We start from the raw sequence: 18,964 nt of genomic DNA on the forward strand, positions 1-18,964 counted from the left end.
CATGGTATCTACTTCCTCAGGTTGCTGCAAAATGGACAGATTCTTAGCATGTTATTCGCCATATAGTAAGTACCTGGTTACTGACAATGCTTAGTATTACAGTAGTTGTGGTCTATAGACTCTGTGTTAGTCGATGTTATCCCCAGAAACAGAGCCAACAGGAGCTACTGGAGAGATATATATTTTCATATTATATATAGTCATATATATCAACATATGTCATAGATAAATGGACTGATCGATCTATCTAAAGATGATAGATAGATAGACAGATAGATAAACTAATTTACTATAAGGAATGACTCACAATTTTGAAGGCTGAGAAGGCCCACGTTCTGCAAGCTGCAGCCCCAGGCAAGCTGATAATTTAAGTTCAAGTCTGAGGCCAAGTCTAAAGACAGGAGAACTGATATCCCTCATCAAACATGAGTGAATTCCCCCTTACTCAGCCTTTTATTCTACCGAGGCTTTCAATTGTTTGGACAGGGACCACCCACGGTAGAGAGAGCAATTTGCTTTACTCAGTCAAATGTTAATCTCTTCCAGAAACACTCTCCCAGACACACCCAGAATAATGTTTCATCAAATATCTGGCCACCCCATGGCCCAGGCACATTGACACATAAAATTAGCCATCACAGAGCCATCGTGGTCTCCAGTTTACTCGGGGTGATGAGAAGTTACAGACTAGTTTGCATGTGTCATCTCTTTTATTGCTCTTAACCCAAGTCCTCTGCTATCCTGATACCTGGTTTCTGGTCTCCATCTTCATGCAGTCAGGGTTCTAGCATCAATTTCTTCAGTGCATTCTCAGGAGGCAGGCAACCCCCTCCTCCAAACTATCAGGGCGCAGGTAGTAGCAGAAATGAAAACAGTGCACTGACAACACATGTGACTTCTTCCACCAAAGGGCTGGTTAGCAGAGTCGAGTTTTATTGCCACATAAATCCTCCCTTGTCCTTCTTTTATCTCCTAACTTCTTTTGGACATACTAATTAATTAATTGAGCATACCTGTTTAAATCTTCCCATCTTGATGATGATAATGGTATGCCTTTGAGGGTTCTAAAAGTTAGAAATGATTTAGTATTAGAGGTTTTGATTACATTGAATATAAAATCAAATAAAATGAGCAAATGATGAAGAGAAGAGGGGAGTGAGGTTTGAAATCAGCCTGGTTTCTTGTATACACAAGAGGCACACTTAAGTTGGTTTTTATCTTGGCCTATTCCGGGAATGATATATTTGGCTCACAACCAGCAATAGAAGATAAACAAGGACCTGTATCCTTTAAACCAGCCTCAGCGCTATTGACATTTTGAGCTGGATAATTCTTTGAAGTGAGGGTCTGTCCCATGCATTCCAGGATGTTGAGCAGGGTCCTTGGCCTCTACCTACTAGATGCCAAGAGCACCTCCTAAACTGTGACAACCAAAAATGTCTCCTGACATTGCCAGAGGGGGTTCCCAGTTGCACCCAGTTGAGAACCACTGCTCTAAACATAGAACAGGTTTTAGATTGTTAGATAGAAATTTACCAACTTTCTCTAGGTCAGACCTCTTATTTAAGGCACTTAGATAGGGTTCACATTTGATGAGCATTCTTTTTTTTTTTTCTTTGCTTTTTTGGGCTGCACTCGAGGCATATGAATATTCCCAGGCTAGGGGTTGAATCCGAGCTGCAGCTGCTGGCCTACACCACAGCCACAGCAACACCAGATCCAAGCCGCATCTGTGACCTACACCACAGCTCATGGCAACGCCGGATCCCCGTTCCACTGAACAAGGCCAGGGATCGAACCTGCATCCTGATGGATCCTAGTCAAGTTTGTTACCGCTGAGCCACAACAGGAACTTCGTGATGAGTGTTCTTTTATACAAACACAGCTACTGGTTTTGTGTCCCACATTCCTGTTGGAGTTTAGGAACTTGCTTTCTTAACCCACTTTTCTTTTCTTCTTTCCCAAATACACCCTTGTGGCTGGAGTGGGGCAGGTGGCACTGGACACAGTCCATTCCAGATCTGTTCTAGAATCCTCTGCCAAGCTGGCCTTTGCCTCCCAGGCCAGCTTCTCCTAGCCTTTGAAGTGTCTGCTGTGAACTCTATCACAGGACTGCCTGTTGGCGTCTGCAATAATCTGGGTGAGAGTGGAAGCCAGCGTGTGTCGACTGTGGCCTTGGCAGGCGAGAAGAGTATTATCTGTCACTGGCGGGTGCAAAGGCTTGCCCTTCGGGCCATGTTATTTCTGTTTCCTGGCCCCCAGCTGTGGCATTAGTGCATTGACCTATTTCTATCTCTAGTTTCTCTAGGGAATTTTAGAACGTTGTGACAATAATATTAATAAAAAATAATAGCCATCACTTAGCAAATATTGACTATTTGCCAGATACTATGCAAAGTACTTTTTGTATGAGCCCATTTCATCATTACAGCAACCCAGTGAGGTGGGGATTATCATCACCATGTTAAAGGTGAAGGCATTGATGTTTGGAAAAATTCATGTTTCTAACATCATACAGCTGGAAGTGGTGAGCCTTAGATATCAACCAGATCTGCCTGACTCCAGAACCCCACACTCTTTAATCACTGGACTCTAATGCATCCTATTCATCTTGGACTCTGAAGCTATTGAACTGAACAGGTGATTGGTTTCCAGAATGTCTAAACTAGTAATGTGGACCCATTGAAAAAAGATTTGAGAAAGGGCTTGTTACTGTTGGTTAGCTGCAAATCCATATATGGCCAGTTCTGGGATGTACATGTTCCTGGAACAATCCTTAGATGTAGAGAAAGAAATAGGAACAACCCCCTCCCTATATGCAGATTCAAGTAATTCAGGTAAAATTAGGTACTGAATTAAGCCCTGAAAAGGAGAGAGGGGGAAACACTCTTCTTCTCCAACATCATTCCTGTCTTCATTATTTTACAACTATTTATTAAGAAGCACTTTCTGTATACTTGGCACTGCACTTTACATTAGGAAGATACATGACAGTTAAGACGTGGTACCACCTTCAAAAAATTTAGGAGGAGATGATGGACACATTAAAATAGAATGGTGGGTTTGCTGGTAAACACTTACGATGCCATGCTGGCATCCAAGGATAAGTTGTCAGCTGTTTCTAGAGGGAGAGAAGGCTTCGTAAAGAATGTGACACTTGAAGCAATCTTGAAAAACAGAGTAATGGGTGTTCACTAGTGTGTGAGGGTGTAAAAGAATTCATCCAATCAGAAGGAAAGGTTGAGCAAAAGCTGTAAATAACTTAGTACATATGAGGAGCTAGAGGTTGTCTGGGATATGAAGCCCTTAGGATGGACAGGTGAAACTGTACCATGCTCTTCCTTCCCCCTTTAAAGATCCAGAGCCATCTACCATTTATAACAAACCCACAGCTGACAAAATACTCTGGTAGGAAGCTGAAGAGCTTCCTGCTAAATTCAGCAACAGGAAGAGGATGACCAATCTTGCCACTTCTGTTTAACATAGTATTGGAAATCCTAGGCATAGCAATCAGACCAGAAAAATAAATGAAAGTTGTCCAGATTGGAAGGCAAGAGGTGAAAATCACTATTTTCAGATGGCTTGATACTGTATGTAAAGAACCCTAAAGTCGCCACACCTGTTAGAACTAATAAATGATTTCAGGAATGTATCAGGATGTGAGATTAATATACAGAAATCTTTTATGTTTCTATAAACAAATAATGAAATACCAGAGGAGAAAGTAAAAAAAATATCCCATTTTAAATCATATCAAAAAGAATAAAATACCTAGGAATAAATGTAACCAAGGAGGTGAAAGACCTATACTGTGAAAACTAAAGTATTGATGGAGGAGATCGTAGATGGTACAAAGAAGTGGAAAGATATCCCATACTCTTGGAATGTTGTTAAAATGGCCATACTACCCAAAGCAATCTCCAGATTTAATACAACCTTTATCAAAAAACTCATGAACTTTTTCAAAGAACTAGAACAAATAATCCTCAGATTTATATGGAACCACAAAAAAAAAAAAAAAAACCAGAACTGCCAGAAAAATCCTGAGGTGTGGGGGGGAGAGAACAAAGCTATAAGTATAACCCTTTCAGGCTTCAGACTATACTACAAAGCTATATTAATCAAACAACATGGTATTGGCTCAAAAACAGACTCATAGACCAATGGGACAGAATAGACAGCCCAGACATAAACCCTTACACCTACAGTCAATTAATATTGACAAAAGAGGCAAAAATACAAGGAGAAAAGACAGTCTCTGGGGGTTAATAGATGCAAACTATTGCTTTTGGAATGGATTAGCAATGAGAGCCTACTGTGTAGCACTGAGAACTATGTCTAGTCACTTATGATGGAGCATGATAATGGGAGAAAAAAGAATATATATATGTACGTGTAACTGGGTCACCATGCGGTACAGTAGAAAGAAAATTGTATTGGGGAAATAACAATTTAAAAAATTTAAAAAAACAAGAGGTGTTGAGAAAGCTGGATAGTTACATGTAAAGCAATGAAATTAGAACATTCCCTTACACCATATGCAAAATAGATTAAACTCAAAATACGTTAAAGACCTAAAAATAAGACATGACACCAGAAAACTCTGAGAAGAGAACACAGGCAAAAGTTCTTTGACATAAATTATGGCAATGTTTTCTTATATTAGTCTTCCAAAGCAAAAGAAATAAAAGGAGAAATAAACAAATGGGACCTAGTCAAACTTAAAAGCTTTTGCACAGCAAAGTAAACCATAAATAAAACCAAAAGACAACCTATGGAATGGGAAAAAATAATTGCAAATGATACAGCTGACAAGGATTTACTCCAAAATATATAAACAGTTCATAAAACTCAACACCAACATATAACTCAATAAAAAAAAAATTAGCAGAAAAACCAAATAGACATTTCTCCAAAGATATACAGATGGCCCACAGGAACATGAAAAGATGTTCAACATCGCTGATTATTGAAAAATTACAAATCAAAATCACAATGAAGTATCACCTAACGTTGGTCAGAATGGCTATCATATAAAAGTCTACAAATAATAAATGCTAGAGAGGGTGTGGAGAAAAAGAAACCCTCCTATGCTATTGGTGGGAATGTAAATTGATGCAGCCACCATAGAAAACAGTATGGAGGTTCCTCAGAAAACATATAGAGTTACCATATGATCCAGCAATCCCACTCCTGGGTATATATCTGGGAAAAAATGAAAACTCTAATTCAAAAAGATACATGTGCTCCAGTGTTCATAGAAACACTATTTTAATATCCAAGACTTGGAAGCCGCCCAAATGCCCATCAACAGACAGTTGGTTTAGGAAGATACACACACACACACACACACACACACACACACACACAGTGGAATGTTACTCAGCTTCAGAAAGAATGAAATATTGCCATTTATAGAGACATGGATGGACCTAGAGAATATAATGATTAGTGAAATAAGACAAAGACAAATACCATGTGATATCACTTATATATGGAATCCAAGAAATAACACAAATGAATGTATGTACAAAACAAGCATATTCACAGACATGAGAAGCAAATTTATGGTTTCCAAAGGGGAGAGAAACAGGGACAAATTAGAAATATAGGATTAACAAACTACTATACATAAAATAGAAAGGCAATAAGGATTTACTATATAGAATGGGACTTATATCAGTATTTTGTAATAATCTGTGGAATGGAATGGAATCTGCAAAAAAATATGAATCACTACAGTACACCTAGAATTAGCACAATATTGTAAATCAACTATATTGCAATTCTAAAAACACAAAAACAAAAATATAAAGAGCCAGAGCCATCTAATACAAATTGCTGTTTTTATATTTTGACTTCATAGAGCTTTTACATACCCGATGGCATGTATGTAAAAGCCATGATTCCTGTTGCATGTAAAAAAAAAAAAAAAAAAAACTCTAACCAAGTGATAACGGCAGAACCCATCACTTCATATCTATGATAAAAGCCAGTGGTTCAAGCTTTGTACTGGGCACACCCCTTGCATAGACAACCTGAGTAAACAGGGACCTCTTGCTCCCACCTAAAGCCCGCTCACCATGGTGACACATTCACAGGAAACACAACTAACTACAAAAGCATCAAAGAGTAGTAAATACTGATTGCATGGAAAGATGGTCCAGGTGGCATCAGGCCATCCACACTCTTCTCTCAGGCCATCCCACTTCTCAAGGTCTCACTCCTAGGGCAGCCATCACCCTGGATCTCCTACATCACTCCTCACACCCCAAGTTTGTCTCTCTGTGGCCTCTACTTCTGTGTACTTTCAGGTCTTGTAGGAGCAGCTCTCTCTTCTAATATCTCCGTCTTTCTAATGTGAACTAACGTAGCCACCAGATTTCTTCCCTGCGCAGTGGAGCCCTTCACTGTGCTGACTGGGCTTGTGGATGTACACAGAATCCTACCTGGAAGATAGGAGAATGGAAAATATTCTGAATGCTTATACTTGATATATTTGTCCCTGTCACTAGAATGGGACACAGCTAAGTCTGAATACAGATTTGACCCTCACTAGCAGTATGACCTTGGATGAATAATGCCCCGGGCCTCAATTTTCTCATCCACAAAATGGGGATAATTCTGTCTATCCTGAGAACTGTTCTGGAGTACCACAGGTGAAAGACCTTTAAAGTCTCATGGACTCAGCTTATGTCCATGATTGTGGTATATGCTAAAATTAGGCATGTCTGCTTTGCATCAGCTCTTAGAGGTCCATGTGGAAGACATGGTTATTTGGAGAAATAGCAACTGTGATAAACCTAGGTATCACCTCCTGACTCAGGATCCAAAGGCAGAGTCATTAATTGGCGTTTACTCTTTCTTATCATGATTCACTTCTGAAGTTTACTTTTTACATTTAGGTTATTCTTAATAATGCTTTTCCAAGGTCACACACTTTCCAGAGCTGATTTTAGCAAAAGTCTCAGTGCTGGTATACAGTGTCAGATTCCTAGAAATCTGTTATTCCAGCTGTCCTGCTCCCTTGCAGTTTGGCTTAGATGAAAGATATTTACCTGTGTCAGTTTTTAATTCCCTTTAATAATACTGGTGTGCTATCATGTAATGAAATTATAAATATTTATTTTCTAAGTAGTATTAGTGAATGAAAATAACTGTGGATACTTTAGTTATTAGTCAGAGCTCCTGGGTCAAAGTTGCACTTTTATGAACCTAATTTTTGTTGTTCTTTTAGAAAAATTATGAAAGCAATAAAAAAATCCTAAAGCCTACACCATTTCCCTCACATTTCTTTTCTATACGTATGTGTAAGTTTTACACTGCAGTATATCACAGCTGTTCACCATGTTGCTACATAATCATTATAATTATTACTTTAATGACCATGTAATCATCCATCATGTTAATGTACCATAATTTACTTAACCTAAATTTTCAACAATAGGAGACTGGTTATTTTCTAATTTTTCTACTATTATAAATAACCTCCAGGTTGCATATTTGTGCATTTAGCTTCTTTCACTTTTTTAAGACTCTTTCCTTCAGATACGGTCCTAGAATGGGAGCACTGGGTCAATGAATGTGAATTTTTAATAGTTTTCAAATAAATTGTCATTATTTTTCCAGTTTGCCCTGCCATCCGCAATATGTTAGTATTCTACTTTTATTAAACCTTGTTAGTAGTGTATATTATTTTATATTGAATACACTTAAATAGTACCTTACTTTCGTTCTTGCATTGTCTCAAAAATACCAAGTTTTGGGGGCGTTTTTTTTGGTGGGGGGGGGATTTTTTTTTTTTTTTTTTTTGCTTCTTAGGGCCACACTTGCAGCATATGGAAGTTCCCAGGCTAGTGGTCAGATTGGAGCTGCAGCTGCCAGCCTATGCCACAGCCACAGCAATACCAGATCTGAGTTGAGCCTGCAACCTACATCACAGCTCACAGCAACGCCTATTCCTTAACCCACTGAGCAAGGCGAGGGATCAAACCCGAATCCTTGTGGATATTAGTCAGATTTGTTTGCACTGAGCCACAGTGGGAACTCCCCCAAAATACCAAGTTTTAGTGAAACATTTACCTAGAAAGTATGCATCCTCTCATGTTTTGAAAAGCCAGTTTTAAAACCTAGGTAGTCTTTTTTTTTTTTTTTTTTTGACATTGAGAACTCTTACTTCCTCTCCATTGCTGACTAGTTTTATGTATTAAATAAAACTAATATTGATATTTTTCTGAGCAAAACAGTCAGCTGTGCTCTTTTATTAACTAATTAATGAAGACCTGTGAATTATAAGGATCTGTCAGGAGTGGTGAGATAAAATCATAGGAAAATTAGGAACTAAAAAGTTGGACAATGAGTTCCTGCTGTGTAGCACTGGGAGCTATATCTAGTCACTTATGATGGAGCATGATAATGTGAGAAAAAAGAATCTATACATGTATGTGTAACTGGGTCACCATACGGTACAGTAGAAAATTGACAGAACACTGTAAAGCAGCTATAATGAAAAAAATATATAAAAATCATTATATAAAAAAAAGTTGGAAAAATTAGACAAATCTGTCCCAGCATTCCCAAGGTCAAAAACAAGGTTGCCATTCAAACAGTTCAGTCTGGTCAAATTTTAATGACGTTGTCTAACTAGTTGCCAACCTGCTCAGCCATTCTGACTCTTCAACTAGCCAACTCAGGTCCTCTATACCTGTACTGCTTCCAGTATTTCCTTCTAGGTTTTGTCCTAGGAAAGCTTCTTAATGAAGAAGGAAACTCCCTCCACTCAATTCCCCCCACCCCCAGAAAAATGCTTCCACACCATCTCCAATCTGATCTTGTTCCAGATCAAGTAAATGCGTGAAACCCCATCCTTTGTGAAATAATTTCCCAAACCACAGCCTTGTCATGGGGCTGCGTGCCAGTTCCAGGCATCATGCAACTTCACCTCTTCCTGAGATGGATATCTTCCATGCTCTGGGAGAAGAGAAGAAAAAAAAAAATCCAAGAATCCAAGCCACCAGAAGTTCATCTTGGAGTTGAATAACTGTTACCTGCACTAGAGCTTTCTCTTTGACCTGAGGATGCTAAGGTTTGTTTGAATAGGATTATTAACTCTACATCAGTATATGGAAGTAGAAGGAACTAGCTTATCATGTTTTCTTCTTTTTCCTCTTGCAGCCTCAACCGAGGGTTCTCCATAAACATGGTTAGCCTTCCAAGCTGCTGTCCTGCCAGTCGATATGAACATGGCCTGTTCCTCACAGAAAGATGAACTCTTGATGCTGCCAGAAGATATCCTTGGAGCATTGACAGATTAACTGGATTAACTGGAAAAAAAAAAAAATTCGGTCAAGATTATGGGCTTTGGAAAGTCTTAGTTTGCTATGGGTTTTTAAATGAGGTGCATAATATACAGTGCCAACTTGTTCCAAGTGGTCATTGGCAGACCATTAGCTGGAAAATAGCTTCCAGTTTTCATCACTGTGCATAACTCAAGCTCCCTCGGGGAGCTGTCTGTGCCCTTCACTAGAAGTCCTGTTTTAGCATGGCAACTACTGGATTATTTTATTATGTGTGCAGATGGCATGATGTGTTAGAAAAAAAAAATTACAGCAGTTCTGCAGTCTCAGTGGAAGTGTTCACAATATTAGGCCCTGGTAGGAATGTAAACATGTCTTGATTGTGTTAGTTACGGCGTCTAAAGGCATTTTGTCCAACTCTTAAGCACTTTACATGACAACACTACACGGAAACGAATCCACACGTTCGATACATGTGAGACAACCGAGTCTTTTCTTCTTTCTTTTTGTAAATCTTGTCCTATTTCTGGCTCAGACTGTCCAAGACAAGACTCCACTCCTGGCACAGCCCTGGCTGTTTGTGGTAGATGGTGAAACATGGCCATAATACTGTTAGACTTAATCTCTTGACCCTTGGCTGAACAGCTGGATTTCTTAGAGCACCAAAGGGAAGGAGAGGTGAGCCTGGAGGTGGTACTCTCTTACCTCTTGTTTCCTCTTAACCTGGGCACAACTGGCCACGTGCACATGCAAACACTCACACACAGGAGGCCTCTCTTTGGCCAATGTACATATTCTTTCATTCTGTAGACGCGTTCATTCAAAAAAAGGAAGGGGGTGGCCATCTTTTGATCATAGACTATATTGGGTCGATGGTGAGGGCAGCGAAGTTGCAGTTTCCCTGTGCAGTCTGACTTTAACACTTTGGAAAACTTTCTAGGTCAAGGTTCGATCACAGCTCTGAAGAGTAAAAGCAGCAAGTGACCCCCTGCATGTCTGGAAAAGCAAGAGGTTCCAATCCCACACTAGATTTCTTCCTCAGTAGAGAAGCTACTAGTCCCTTTTAATTCTTTCTGGGGTTCTACATGCCACTAATTTTTTTTTTTTACTCTGTTTTACAACAAAGCACAGTCCTAGGAAACGGGTCAACTCAGTTATTGCTTGTCTTTAGGTATTAGAGAATTGTCCCTGTAGACGCATCCTACATCATGCTTTAGCATTTTTTTTTTTTCCTGAAAATGTAAAGTTGACTGAACCACAGCCTCAGCACAGTGTGTTCTGAAGGCCCACAGTCCCAGCCTGGGACCGGCAGGCATCGGGAACATTTCTTTAAGTGAATGTAACAAACCTGGGACCTGCCAGCACAAGCAAGCTCGGCATTTTAAAGGGTCACCAGACACGCACTCATTGTCTGTTCTCCCCACATCTTGCCTCCCCTGGGGATATCAGGAAATGCACAGCCCATTGGAAAACGCCCCTGCCTGAGATTTGGAAACGTGACAGGGAAGGAATGAAAGCTCCAAATGTGACTGGGTGAGTCACCCAGCGAGATGACTCACCACAAGGCCTGAGGGCTGCAGTGCCAAACAAGGGGCTTCCCAGAGGGAACTCGGAGGAGCTCAGGTCACTGCCAAGATCTGGCCCTTGGGTGGGTTGGCATCAGGACCATCAGGCCCCCAGCAGACCATCATTCTTTACAAATCCAAAATTAGGGGGCCAAACCCTGGCTGGCCACCTCAGTCTCACTGCCCATCACATGAGGTTCAATTCCCATGACAGAGCTCCTTCTAATCTCTCATTTCTTCCTTTCTTTATCCAGCGAGCGTTTATTGAGCACCTACCATGTGCCATGCACTGTGCAGGGGCAGCAACAGTATACAAGGTAGACTCCCCTGCCTTTATGTTAGCTCTTCCTCCCAAACACCAACTCCAGCCCACCTTTTCTACAATGAAGACTGAATTCAGACAGTGTTTTCTCCTACCAGTGTAACTTGTGTGCAAATGCACAGGCTCAACACTTTGCAGGCAGTGCCCTTGCTGAGGAAGTGGGCAGGAGAGGAAGAGGAGGCAGGCCATATATTCACACCCTTCATGTATAGCCAACCCTTCTAGTGCCCAGATTTAGGTGGTAAGAGCTCCCCCAAGCAATGTTCAGTTGCTTCCTTTAATATCCACCCTGCCCACTTGTCCATCCGTTTTACAGGTAGAGCCATTCCTCATGATACTGGATTCTGGGAAGCCCCAATTCTATGACTGGTCCTGGGGACACAGAATTGGGCCTGAGGAATTCAAATGAACTACTGCCAGGTGCCGAGACATTGTAACTGGGAATGAACTGGTTTAGCTGGGGGTGCTCTGAGAACTACTGTTAACACCCTTAGAAAACTGGACATGCTTTATGGGGCAGATGTTCATGATATGATGATGATGGTTCATCCTTACTTTGGCATTTGCAAAATATGTTCTGAACATGAGTAGAGTTTTATAGCTTTTTTTGAGTCACAAATGTGCTGGACAATGATTAAAAGATGATGGCTGAAGATGGAGATGGGAGAAGGCAAAGATGGAAACAATGAAAGAGCCCCATTGAAGATGGTGTCTCTAAAAATGCCTTAATTCCTGGCACATACCACATATTTGCATGTGAGCTACTACTATTTTCCAAACTGTCAACCTCAGTTTGAAATCATTTGGGGGCATAGTTTTGGAAACGTGGTGGCCTATAATCTGAGCAGTTACAAGCTAAACCAGCAAAATAGAGAAATGATTTCCTTCACAGCCTTGGGATTCTTTGTTATGCATTGATCCACAGTTACCCATGGTTACTTCCTGCTGTGCTGTACCTTCTTCCCAAGATATATGTAGGACGTTTTACCTCCTAGAAGTGCAGAGATGGCTGTGGTGAGTTTTGTTTAATGGAAAGCAGGAGACAGGAAGGTAGGGGATAAATATTTTGACGACTAAGGGCTGTAAACTGTGGATGCTGAACTTTTCCTTAAACCCAGGCTGCACCTTTTATTTAAAGGCTGTCCCCCCCCCCCCCCCCCACACACACACACACGCTTGTTCAGGAAAGTCACTCTTGGGAGTGAGCCGAAATGAATAATTATCAGACTCTTGAGGGGTACCCAGGGGATAAATTGTTCCAGCTCCAGAGCTGAATTTAAATATGCAAAGCATCAGTGGTCCTGCCTCAGTAAAAAGCAAATCCCTTCAGTAGATTAAGCCTACCTAGGGGGGCAAGAGACCCTATCAGCTTTCTTGTGGGCGTGGCTCATCTTCAAGTCTCTGCAGCAGCCTCTGTGAGGTGTGTAACCGCCCCCTGGACTTCTACCTCCAGAGTACAGGGAAATAACCCCGGGTTCCCTCCAGAGTCCCTTCTCAGTTGCTCGGACAGTGGCTAATAGTCCTTAGATCTGAGGGACTCCTTCCTGGTTTTTAACCTTCAAGGGGAAAAGGGATATCAACCTTACGTGAGAATATAATGGAAGGATTAAAACTTCTAATGGGCGTACCCCCTTGTTCCTTGCAAATGTTTTCTTTGTCTGCAAATGTCACATAATCGATTTTGGCGCGGAACAATGGAAGTCTCACAAAGGAAAAGTTTTCAAGACCCCCTTAGCACTTTCATTTTACCAAAACCTCCTCTTTCAGTGCTTCAGCGGCTTCATTCTTTGTACTGTTTTCCTCTCCATTCAAGTAATTTTGTTACTTGACAACTAGACTTAAAGCTGCCATGGTCTCTTTTTAAAAGTCTAATCTTTGAAAATGACATCAATTCCTTTATGCCTTAAAGGCAGTTTTATTCACCTCTTCCACAACCCTCTCCACTTCACTTTCTTGCTTTGTTTTGTGAGGTGTGTTTTTTTTTTCCTCTTAATCTCTTTCTTCTCATGACATAGTTCCTTGGGCAGATTTCAAGTATTCCACAAAGAACCCAAACAGAAAAACATAGTCGTCCCCTTTCTTACCAGTTCTGACTAATAAGTCCTTGTTGAGCTTGATCTGGGTGAAAGCTTGATGCCCAGACCACACTGGGCAGGAATTCTCATCCTCTGGAGAGTGGCCGGTCACTGCAGTAATCAAAACAAGACCCGCGACTCACGAGGAAGGACAGACGGCCTGGGAGATGCAGCTGCTTGGGCACAGCTGGGGACTGTGTTTCAAAGACTAGCAGGTCCTGTCCCTTTGTCTCTTTAGATGTGCATCTAATCCTGTAGCCAGAGAACTGTCTTATGAATTCTGCTTTATCAATGTGAGTGATCCCTGGCTCCGCTGCGCAGCTTCAAGGTCAGAGAGGGCTGCATTTCCATTACTTTATTCTGGTGACTTCTGCCTCTAGTAAAGAGGCAAGAAGGCTTCATTTTTTAAAATGTTTTTAAATAAATTTTATGGGGGTCTCATTGACTTAACAAAGTTGCATTAGTTTCAGGTGTACAGCAAAGTGAATCAGTTATACGTAATACCTATATACCTTCCAAGGAGGCTTCTTTTGAAAGCTAACCACCTGTGGGAAGCTTGAAAAACTGGCCAGTTGCACAGGGAGGTTTGGCCACCCTTTAATAAAAGGAACCAAATCAAGCTTTCTCTAGGGATTCTCATTTGGGAAATTGGCTAGGAGGATGGTATCAGTACAGGCTTTCTTCTGGCCATCATCTTGGCCCTGCAGGGAAAATTCTGGGCAAGGAGGACAAGCACAGAGATCTAACATATTTAGAGTGCAGTTTGCCCATGACAAATCTAGAGGAGAAGTGCCATGGAGGAAAGGGCTGGTTTCAGACCTCCTTCCCAGCCACACAGACTGAGACATAATGTCCACAGAACAACAGAAAAGGGGTAGCAGAGGCTTTGTAAATCTGGACTTTCCCATGCCACGTTGGGCTATTTTAAAGCCTTTCAGAGCCCCAAGCATCCTTACTTCAGAGGCTCCCAATTATATCAAGCGCTCGAAGGCACCAACAACATACACCTAATAAAATTTCAAAGTAGCCATGTGACTTGCATTGCTTTGCAGGTGACTGGTTGACATTAAGTGTTACAGCTATTTAGACATTAATTCTGATTATGCAATTCCTTTTCACATTTTGAAGCCAGTGGTTTGGGGTTTCCATCGTTTCATTGCTTGTTTTGCTGTTGTTGTTTTCCAAACCTCAAACATTTACAGAAGCCTTAGAAAGGCTCTTCGACCCAGATCTTTTTGCCTGAAGCACAGAAATAGAAACAGCCCTCTGATGCAAACAAGGCAACTGTTATATTAATCCAACTTTAGAGATGCTAGCACCTAAACTCTTTAAGACCCTGATGACTCTGCTGGTTGCCTTCTGCATTGTTTATAGCCTTTTAAGTTTCAGTCATTTGGATCAAGGGAAATAAACGGGCTGCCTTCCCATGGCCTTGCCACGCCAGCACGCACACAACCACTACACATGGAATCCTAAGCCAGATTCATGTGCCAAAGCACACAGATCTGTTTCCGGTGATCGTATCTAATTACCATCCCCGACCCGACCCCCCATTTTCTATAAAAATGGATTCATATGCTTTACTCTAAAAAAAGTTCTAAAATGAGATTCGTACTCATTAGATCATGACTTCTCTTGGGGTGGGGGAATTGACTTTGCGACATAACCTTGGAGAAAAAATCACTGGTTATTAAATGCCTTGGTGATTGCTCCTGTGCCCTTCCAAAAACCGATGTTGGACTTCTCCCATCTCCCCAGAGGTCAGCCTGGCCTCCCTCTCAAGCAACACAAATATCATGAAGATACCTTTGGAAGTGTCTAAACAGACTCCCTATTCATGCATAATTCCAAAAATGGGATTTGAATCAAGGACTGCCTTGATTCTGGATTATGTGATCCCTAAATCAATTCCAATTCTTTAGATATATATCCACAGCATTTTTTTTTCCACCTGCATCCTCTATGTTAATGTGTTTGCATCAGGGGCTACACACTAACTCTGTCACAACTTTCGACAAAGTCTATGCCACGTTCCCATTCCGTGCATCAAGAGAAGACCAAAAAAATTTCCTTTGGTACCAGCCGCAGAGGTTCTGAAGTACAGAACCAGGTATTTTTTCACATCAGAAGGCCCCTGTTTATAGGTGGAAACTTTAAAGAGAAACAAGGGAAGGGATATTCCTATTTGAACTCTGGAATCTTTGTTTTTTCATTGTCATTCGGGTCTCACCTCAGAGCACCCTTCTCTTTCTAGAAGCAGCAGCTTCTTCGGGGAGTGTTGGCCCCCGTTGGGGGTGGTTGGGATTCCACTTGCTTAAACTTACAGGAAGGGCACCGTAAGGCTCTCTGAGGCTCTGCGTGAGTTCTCCACTCCTCCCTTTCCTTCACCAGTAGAAAAATGCTATCCTTACAAGGCCATGTTTGAGGAGCCCTCAGTTAGCCAGTGAACCTCCACGTTACAGAGAGCTGAACAATGCCAGGTTCTTGACTGTGCCCTCTAAGCCTCAGTCGTGATTGGCACAGAAGCAACTAGTCTGCTGAAGAGCCGAGCCAGCACAAATGTTTTGAAACGAATTCAACTGAAACTCTTGTTTGTTACATCATACTTGCTGTAGTTCCAGTTAATCCAACTAATATCATGAGGTACTAAATTAAATAGCTGTACACAAAATTTTAGAAAAGATCGATATTGTAACAAAATTACATATTAGCAGTAAAAAGTACCCAAGAAAAGAAAATATTGATCTATTGTGGTTTCTATACTTGAGTTATTCTTAGGACTCTGGAGAGACTGGCACTGCTCTGATAAATGAGAAGATGGCTTTCTTTGGTCTTTGAAAATGTTTATCGGAGTATAGTTGAATTTGCAATGTTGCGTTAGTTTCAGGTGTACAGCAAAGGGACTCAGCTACCTATATACACGTGTCTGTTCCTTTTCAGATTCTTTTCCTATATAGGTCACTACAGCGTGTTGAGCAGATTTCCCTGTGCTGCACAGTAGGTCCCCGTTACTCCTCCATTCCATATATGGGGAAGACGTTTTGAATTCGAGAATATGAACTTGAACTAAGGGGAAACTGCCTGTCTCTCTGGGCCTCTGCTCATCTGTTTTGGATGCTCCCTGTTCCATCTTAGCAGACAGGGTTTTTGGGAGGCCAAAATGAGCAAAGGGGAGAAGCTATGCTGTACCACCCAAATCTGTGTATTCATCCTGGTGAGCTGGGCTATTGGCTTTTGTCAGTGAGCCCTTTTCTTTTGTTTATGCCTTCCCTTCATAGCTCTTATTACTGAGATTCCATTCTGGAATTTTGAAAAGTAAAATAAGAAAGTTACCAATCAGCATTCTGAATGCACACCCAATACATGGCGGTGGGTCTACAAAGCTCATGGTCAAGGTGCCCATTCATCCCCACATCACCTCCCAAAGGTTTAGAGCACTAGCCGGGCGGAGCTCAGTGCAGGTGAAGATTGCCAGTCCCCGGGGTTGAAGACGGCCCATGAAGTTGACAAATTGAGGGTCACAGGAAGCAGAGAGCCACATCGAACTTCCTTGATGAGCTGCCATATATTAGTCTTTGTGCTAGGAAAGAAAGAGGAAGAAAAATGAGACAATGTGAATTGCATGTGAGACCAGGGCTCTCAATTGAGTATGAGAGGGGGAAAAATCCTGCACAAAAAACAAAACAAACAAACAAACAAAAAAACCTAGTTCACTGTTTTGCAGACACTAACAAACATGGCTATAAAAGCACATTTTGTAACACAAAAGCCTACGTAGATCGTAGACATGTTTATAGCATCCTTAAGTGAGTAGTTAAACCAGCAGTCTGAATTCTCTTAGTCCCCTGAGTGGTTAATTAAATATTTTCCTTATTCATTGCCCACAACTGTGGTTTTTCTCCCTCTATGCACCCTAGAAAAATTCCCAAGACTAGACTTAGGAGGACACAAGCCGGTTATGTGGTAAAATAAGAGTGCCTTTTCTGTTGGATGTTCATTTTAGTGCCCTGCATTTCCAGGGCATACCAAGTTTAGAAACTTTTTTCTCTAAACGTAGGAATTACTAGGCACCACAATTTTGAAATACCAATTTCCATATCTTAAGCAGCTGTCAACTTGCCAATTCCCTTTGGGTCTCCTTTACATTTTCTTATAATGTTTCCTTGTGTTTTGGGTTGTCCTCAAAAAGAGTTTTGGGGGGGGGGGCATGACTCTTTTTAAATTGATAGAAATGCAACTGTACAGATTTTTGCCCCCTTGTATCTGTGAGCATGATCTCTATCAGGCTTGAAAAATCTGCTTTATCATTTTGTATATTTGACTATTTTGTATTCAACATTACTTGATTCCTTATGTGCATGGCGATGTATTAAAATGTGGGATTTCTATTACCGTGTAAAAGTGTTTTGATTCTGATTTTCAACATAGATCCTTGGGAAAAAATTACATTAAACTTTTCATTTCTATTTTCTTCAGCTCATCAGCTTTGCAGAAGAAAAGGGAAAGTTAACAGCATTTCATTTTCCCTGTGTTAGCTAATGATGCAATTCAGGGTGGAAAATTGTCCTCAATTATGCTGTGTTTCCTGGAGAAATAATATATGTGGAATGAATTGGTGGCCTCCCTCCAGCTTCCAGCACACAGAATTCCCCCAGCACCACATCCCACCAGCACGATGGCTATTACTGTTGAACGCTTTAGTGCTGAGCACAGCTGGGCAAAAGACACAGTTCTCTTCATCCGCAGATATGCTAACACCATGGGAAGAAGTGGGACCACAGATCTTGGCCCACCAATTTGCTCTCACCCCCAGAGAGTCTTAAGAGCTTATAATAGCATGATTGGTGGCACTTCCCAGCACCTCCATCTCCATCTCTCGCAGGTGATGACCAAGTGTCACCTGTCTGTATTTTATCAATTGAAATGCCTTCAAGTAACACCTGCCTGGGAGATCTGGGATTAGACACTGGTTCTCTAGCTCAGCAAACATTTGAATATTCTCCACTCTCAACCATGTATTTAAAAGACACCAACATTTTCCCTTCAAATGAAAAAAAAAAATCCACTGAGTAATAGATGGAGCAAATATAAACAATAGTCCGTTTTATCTGCTCCAAACTACAATTTTCACCCTTCCCTTTCTCAAGGAGACATGGTCATGAGTACTTAGAGCCACGGTGATTTTACTCAATATGATGAATTGCCTCAACTTGTACTAGAGAAACACTTCCTTCCCAGAAAGGGAAAAGCACATGTCAACCGCAGGAAAAAGAAAGAAAACACTCACTGCCCTTTTTTATTATTATTATGTGTTTACTGAGAATCTAGTTTGGGGAGATTGGGGGGTTTTATCCCCTGGAAAAGATTTCCAAAAGCAAAACCTGTGATAAGCTTTTAGTTTTAGTTTACTGACTTACTAAGTCTGTCTGCATACCCTGTTGCTCTAGAAGCACAATTTTCTCCCACTTTCTATTCATACAAGTCAGGAACATGGAAAATGGGGCACGTTTCTGTCAGTTAACATTTTTAGAAGATGTAAAACTAGAGAGAGCCATATGAACTCCACATTGTCCTTGCCTTGGCTTTTCTTGGATCATTTCTGACCATTCTGTCTCTTGTTTGTCTCTTATCATTTCCTTCCTTTTCCCTCTGTCAGTTCTCTGACTTTAACTTACTGCCCAGTCTGTGTTTTTCTCTTTATTCTTT

At 41.1% G+C, this 18,964-nt stretch overlaps 1 protein-coding gene across 1 annotated transcript in view; it reads left to right on the forward strand.

The window, feature by feature from the left end:
* Nucleotides 1-17,646, forward strand: part of SAMD12 (sterile alpha motif domain containing 12) — a 428,710-nt gene extending 411,064 nt beyond the window's left edge. Inside the window, exon 5 of the mRNA XM_047783375.1 lies at nt 9,175-17,646. Coding sequence (XP_047639331.1) covers nt 9,175-9,197 — 23 coding nt within the window. The 3' untranslated portion in view covers nt 9,198-17,646. The remainder of the gene's footprint in view (nt 1-9,174) is intronic.
* The last annotated feature ends 1,318 nt before the right edge of the window (nt 17,647-18,964 follow it).

Source organism: Phacochoerus africanus, chromosome 6 (assembly GCF_016906955.1).
Source record: "Phacochoerus africanus isolate WHEZ1 chromosome 6, ROS_Pafr_v1, whole genome shotgun sequence".
In the NCBI taxonomy this organism is placed as follows: Eukaryota; Metazoa; Chordata; class Mammalia; order Artiodactyla; family Suidae; genus Phacochoerus; species Phacochoerus africanus.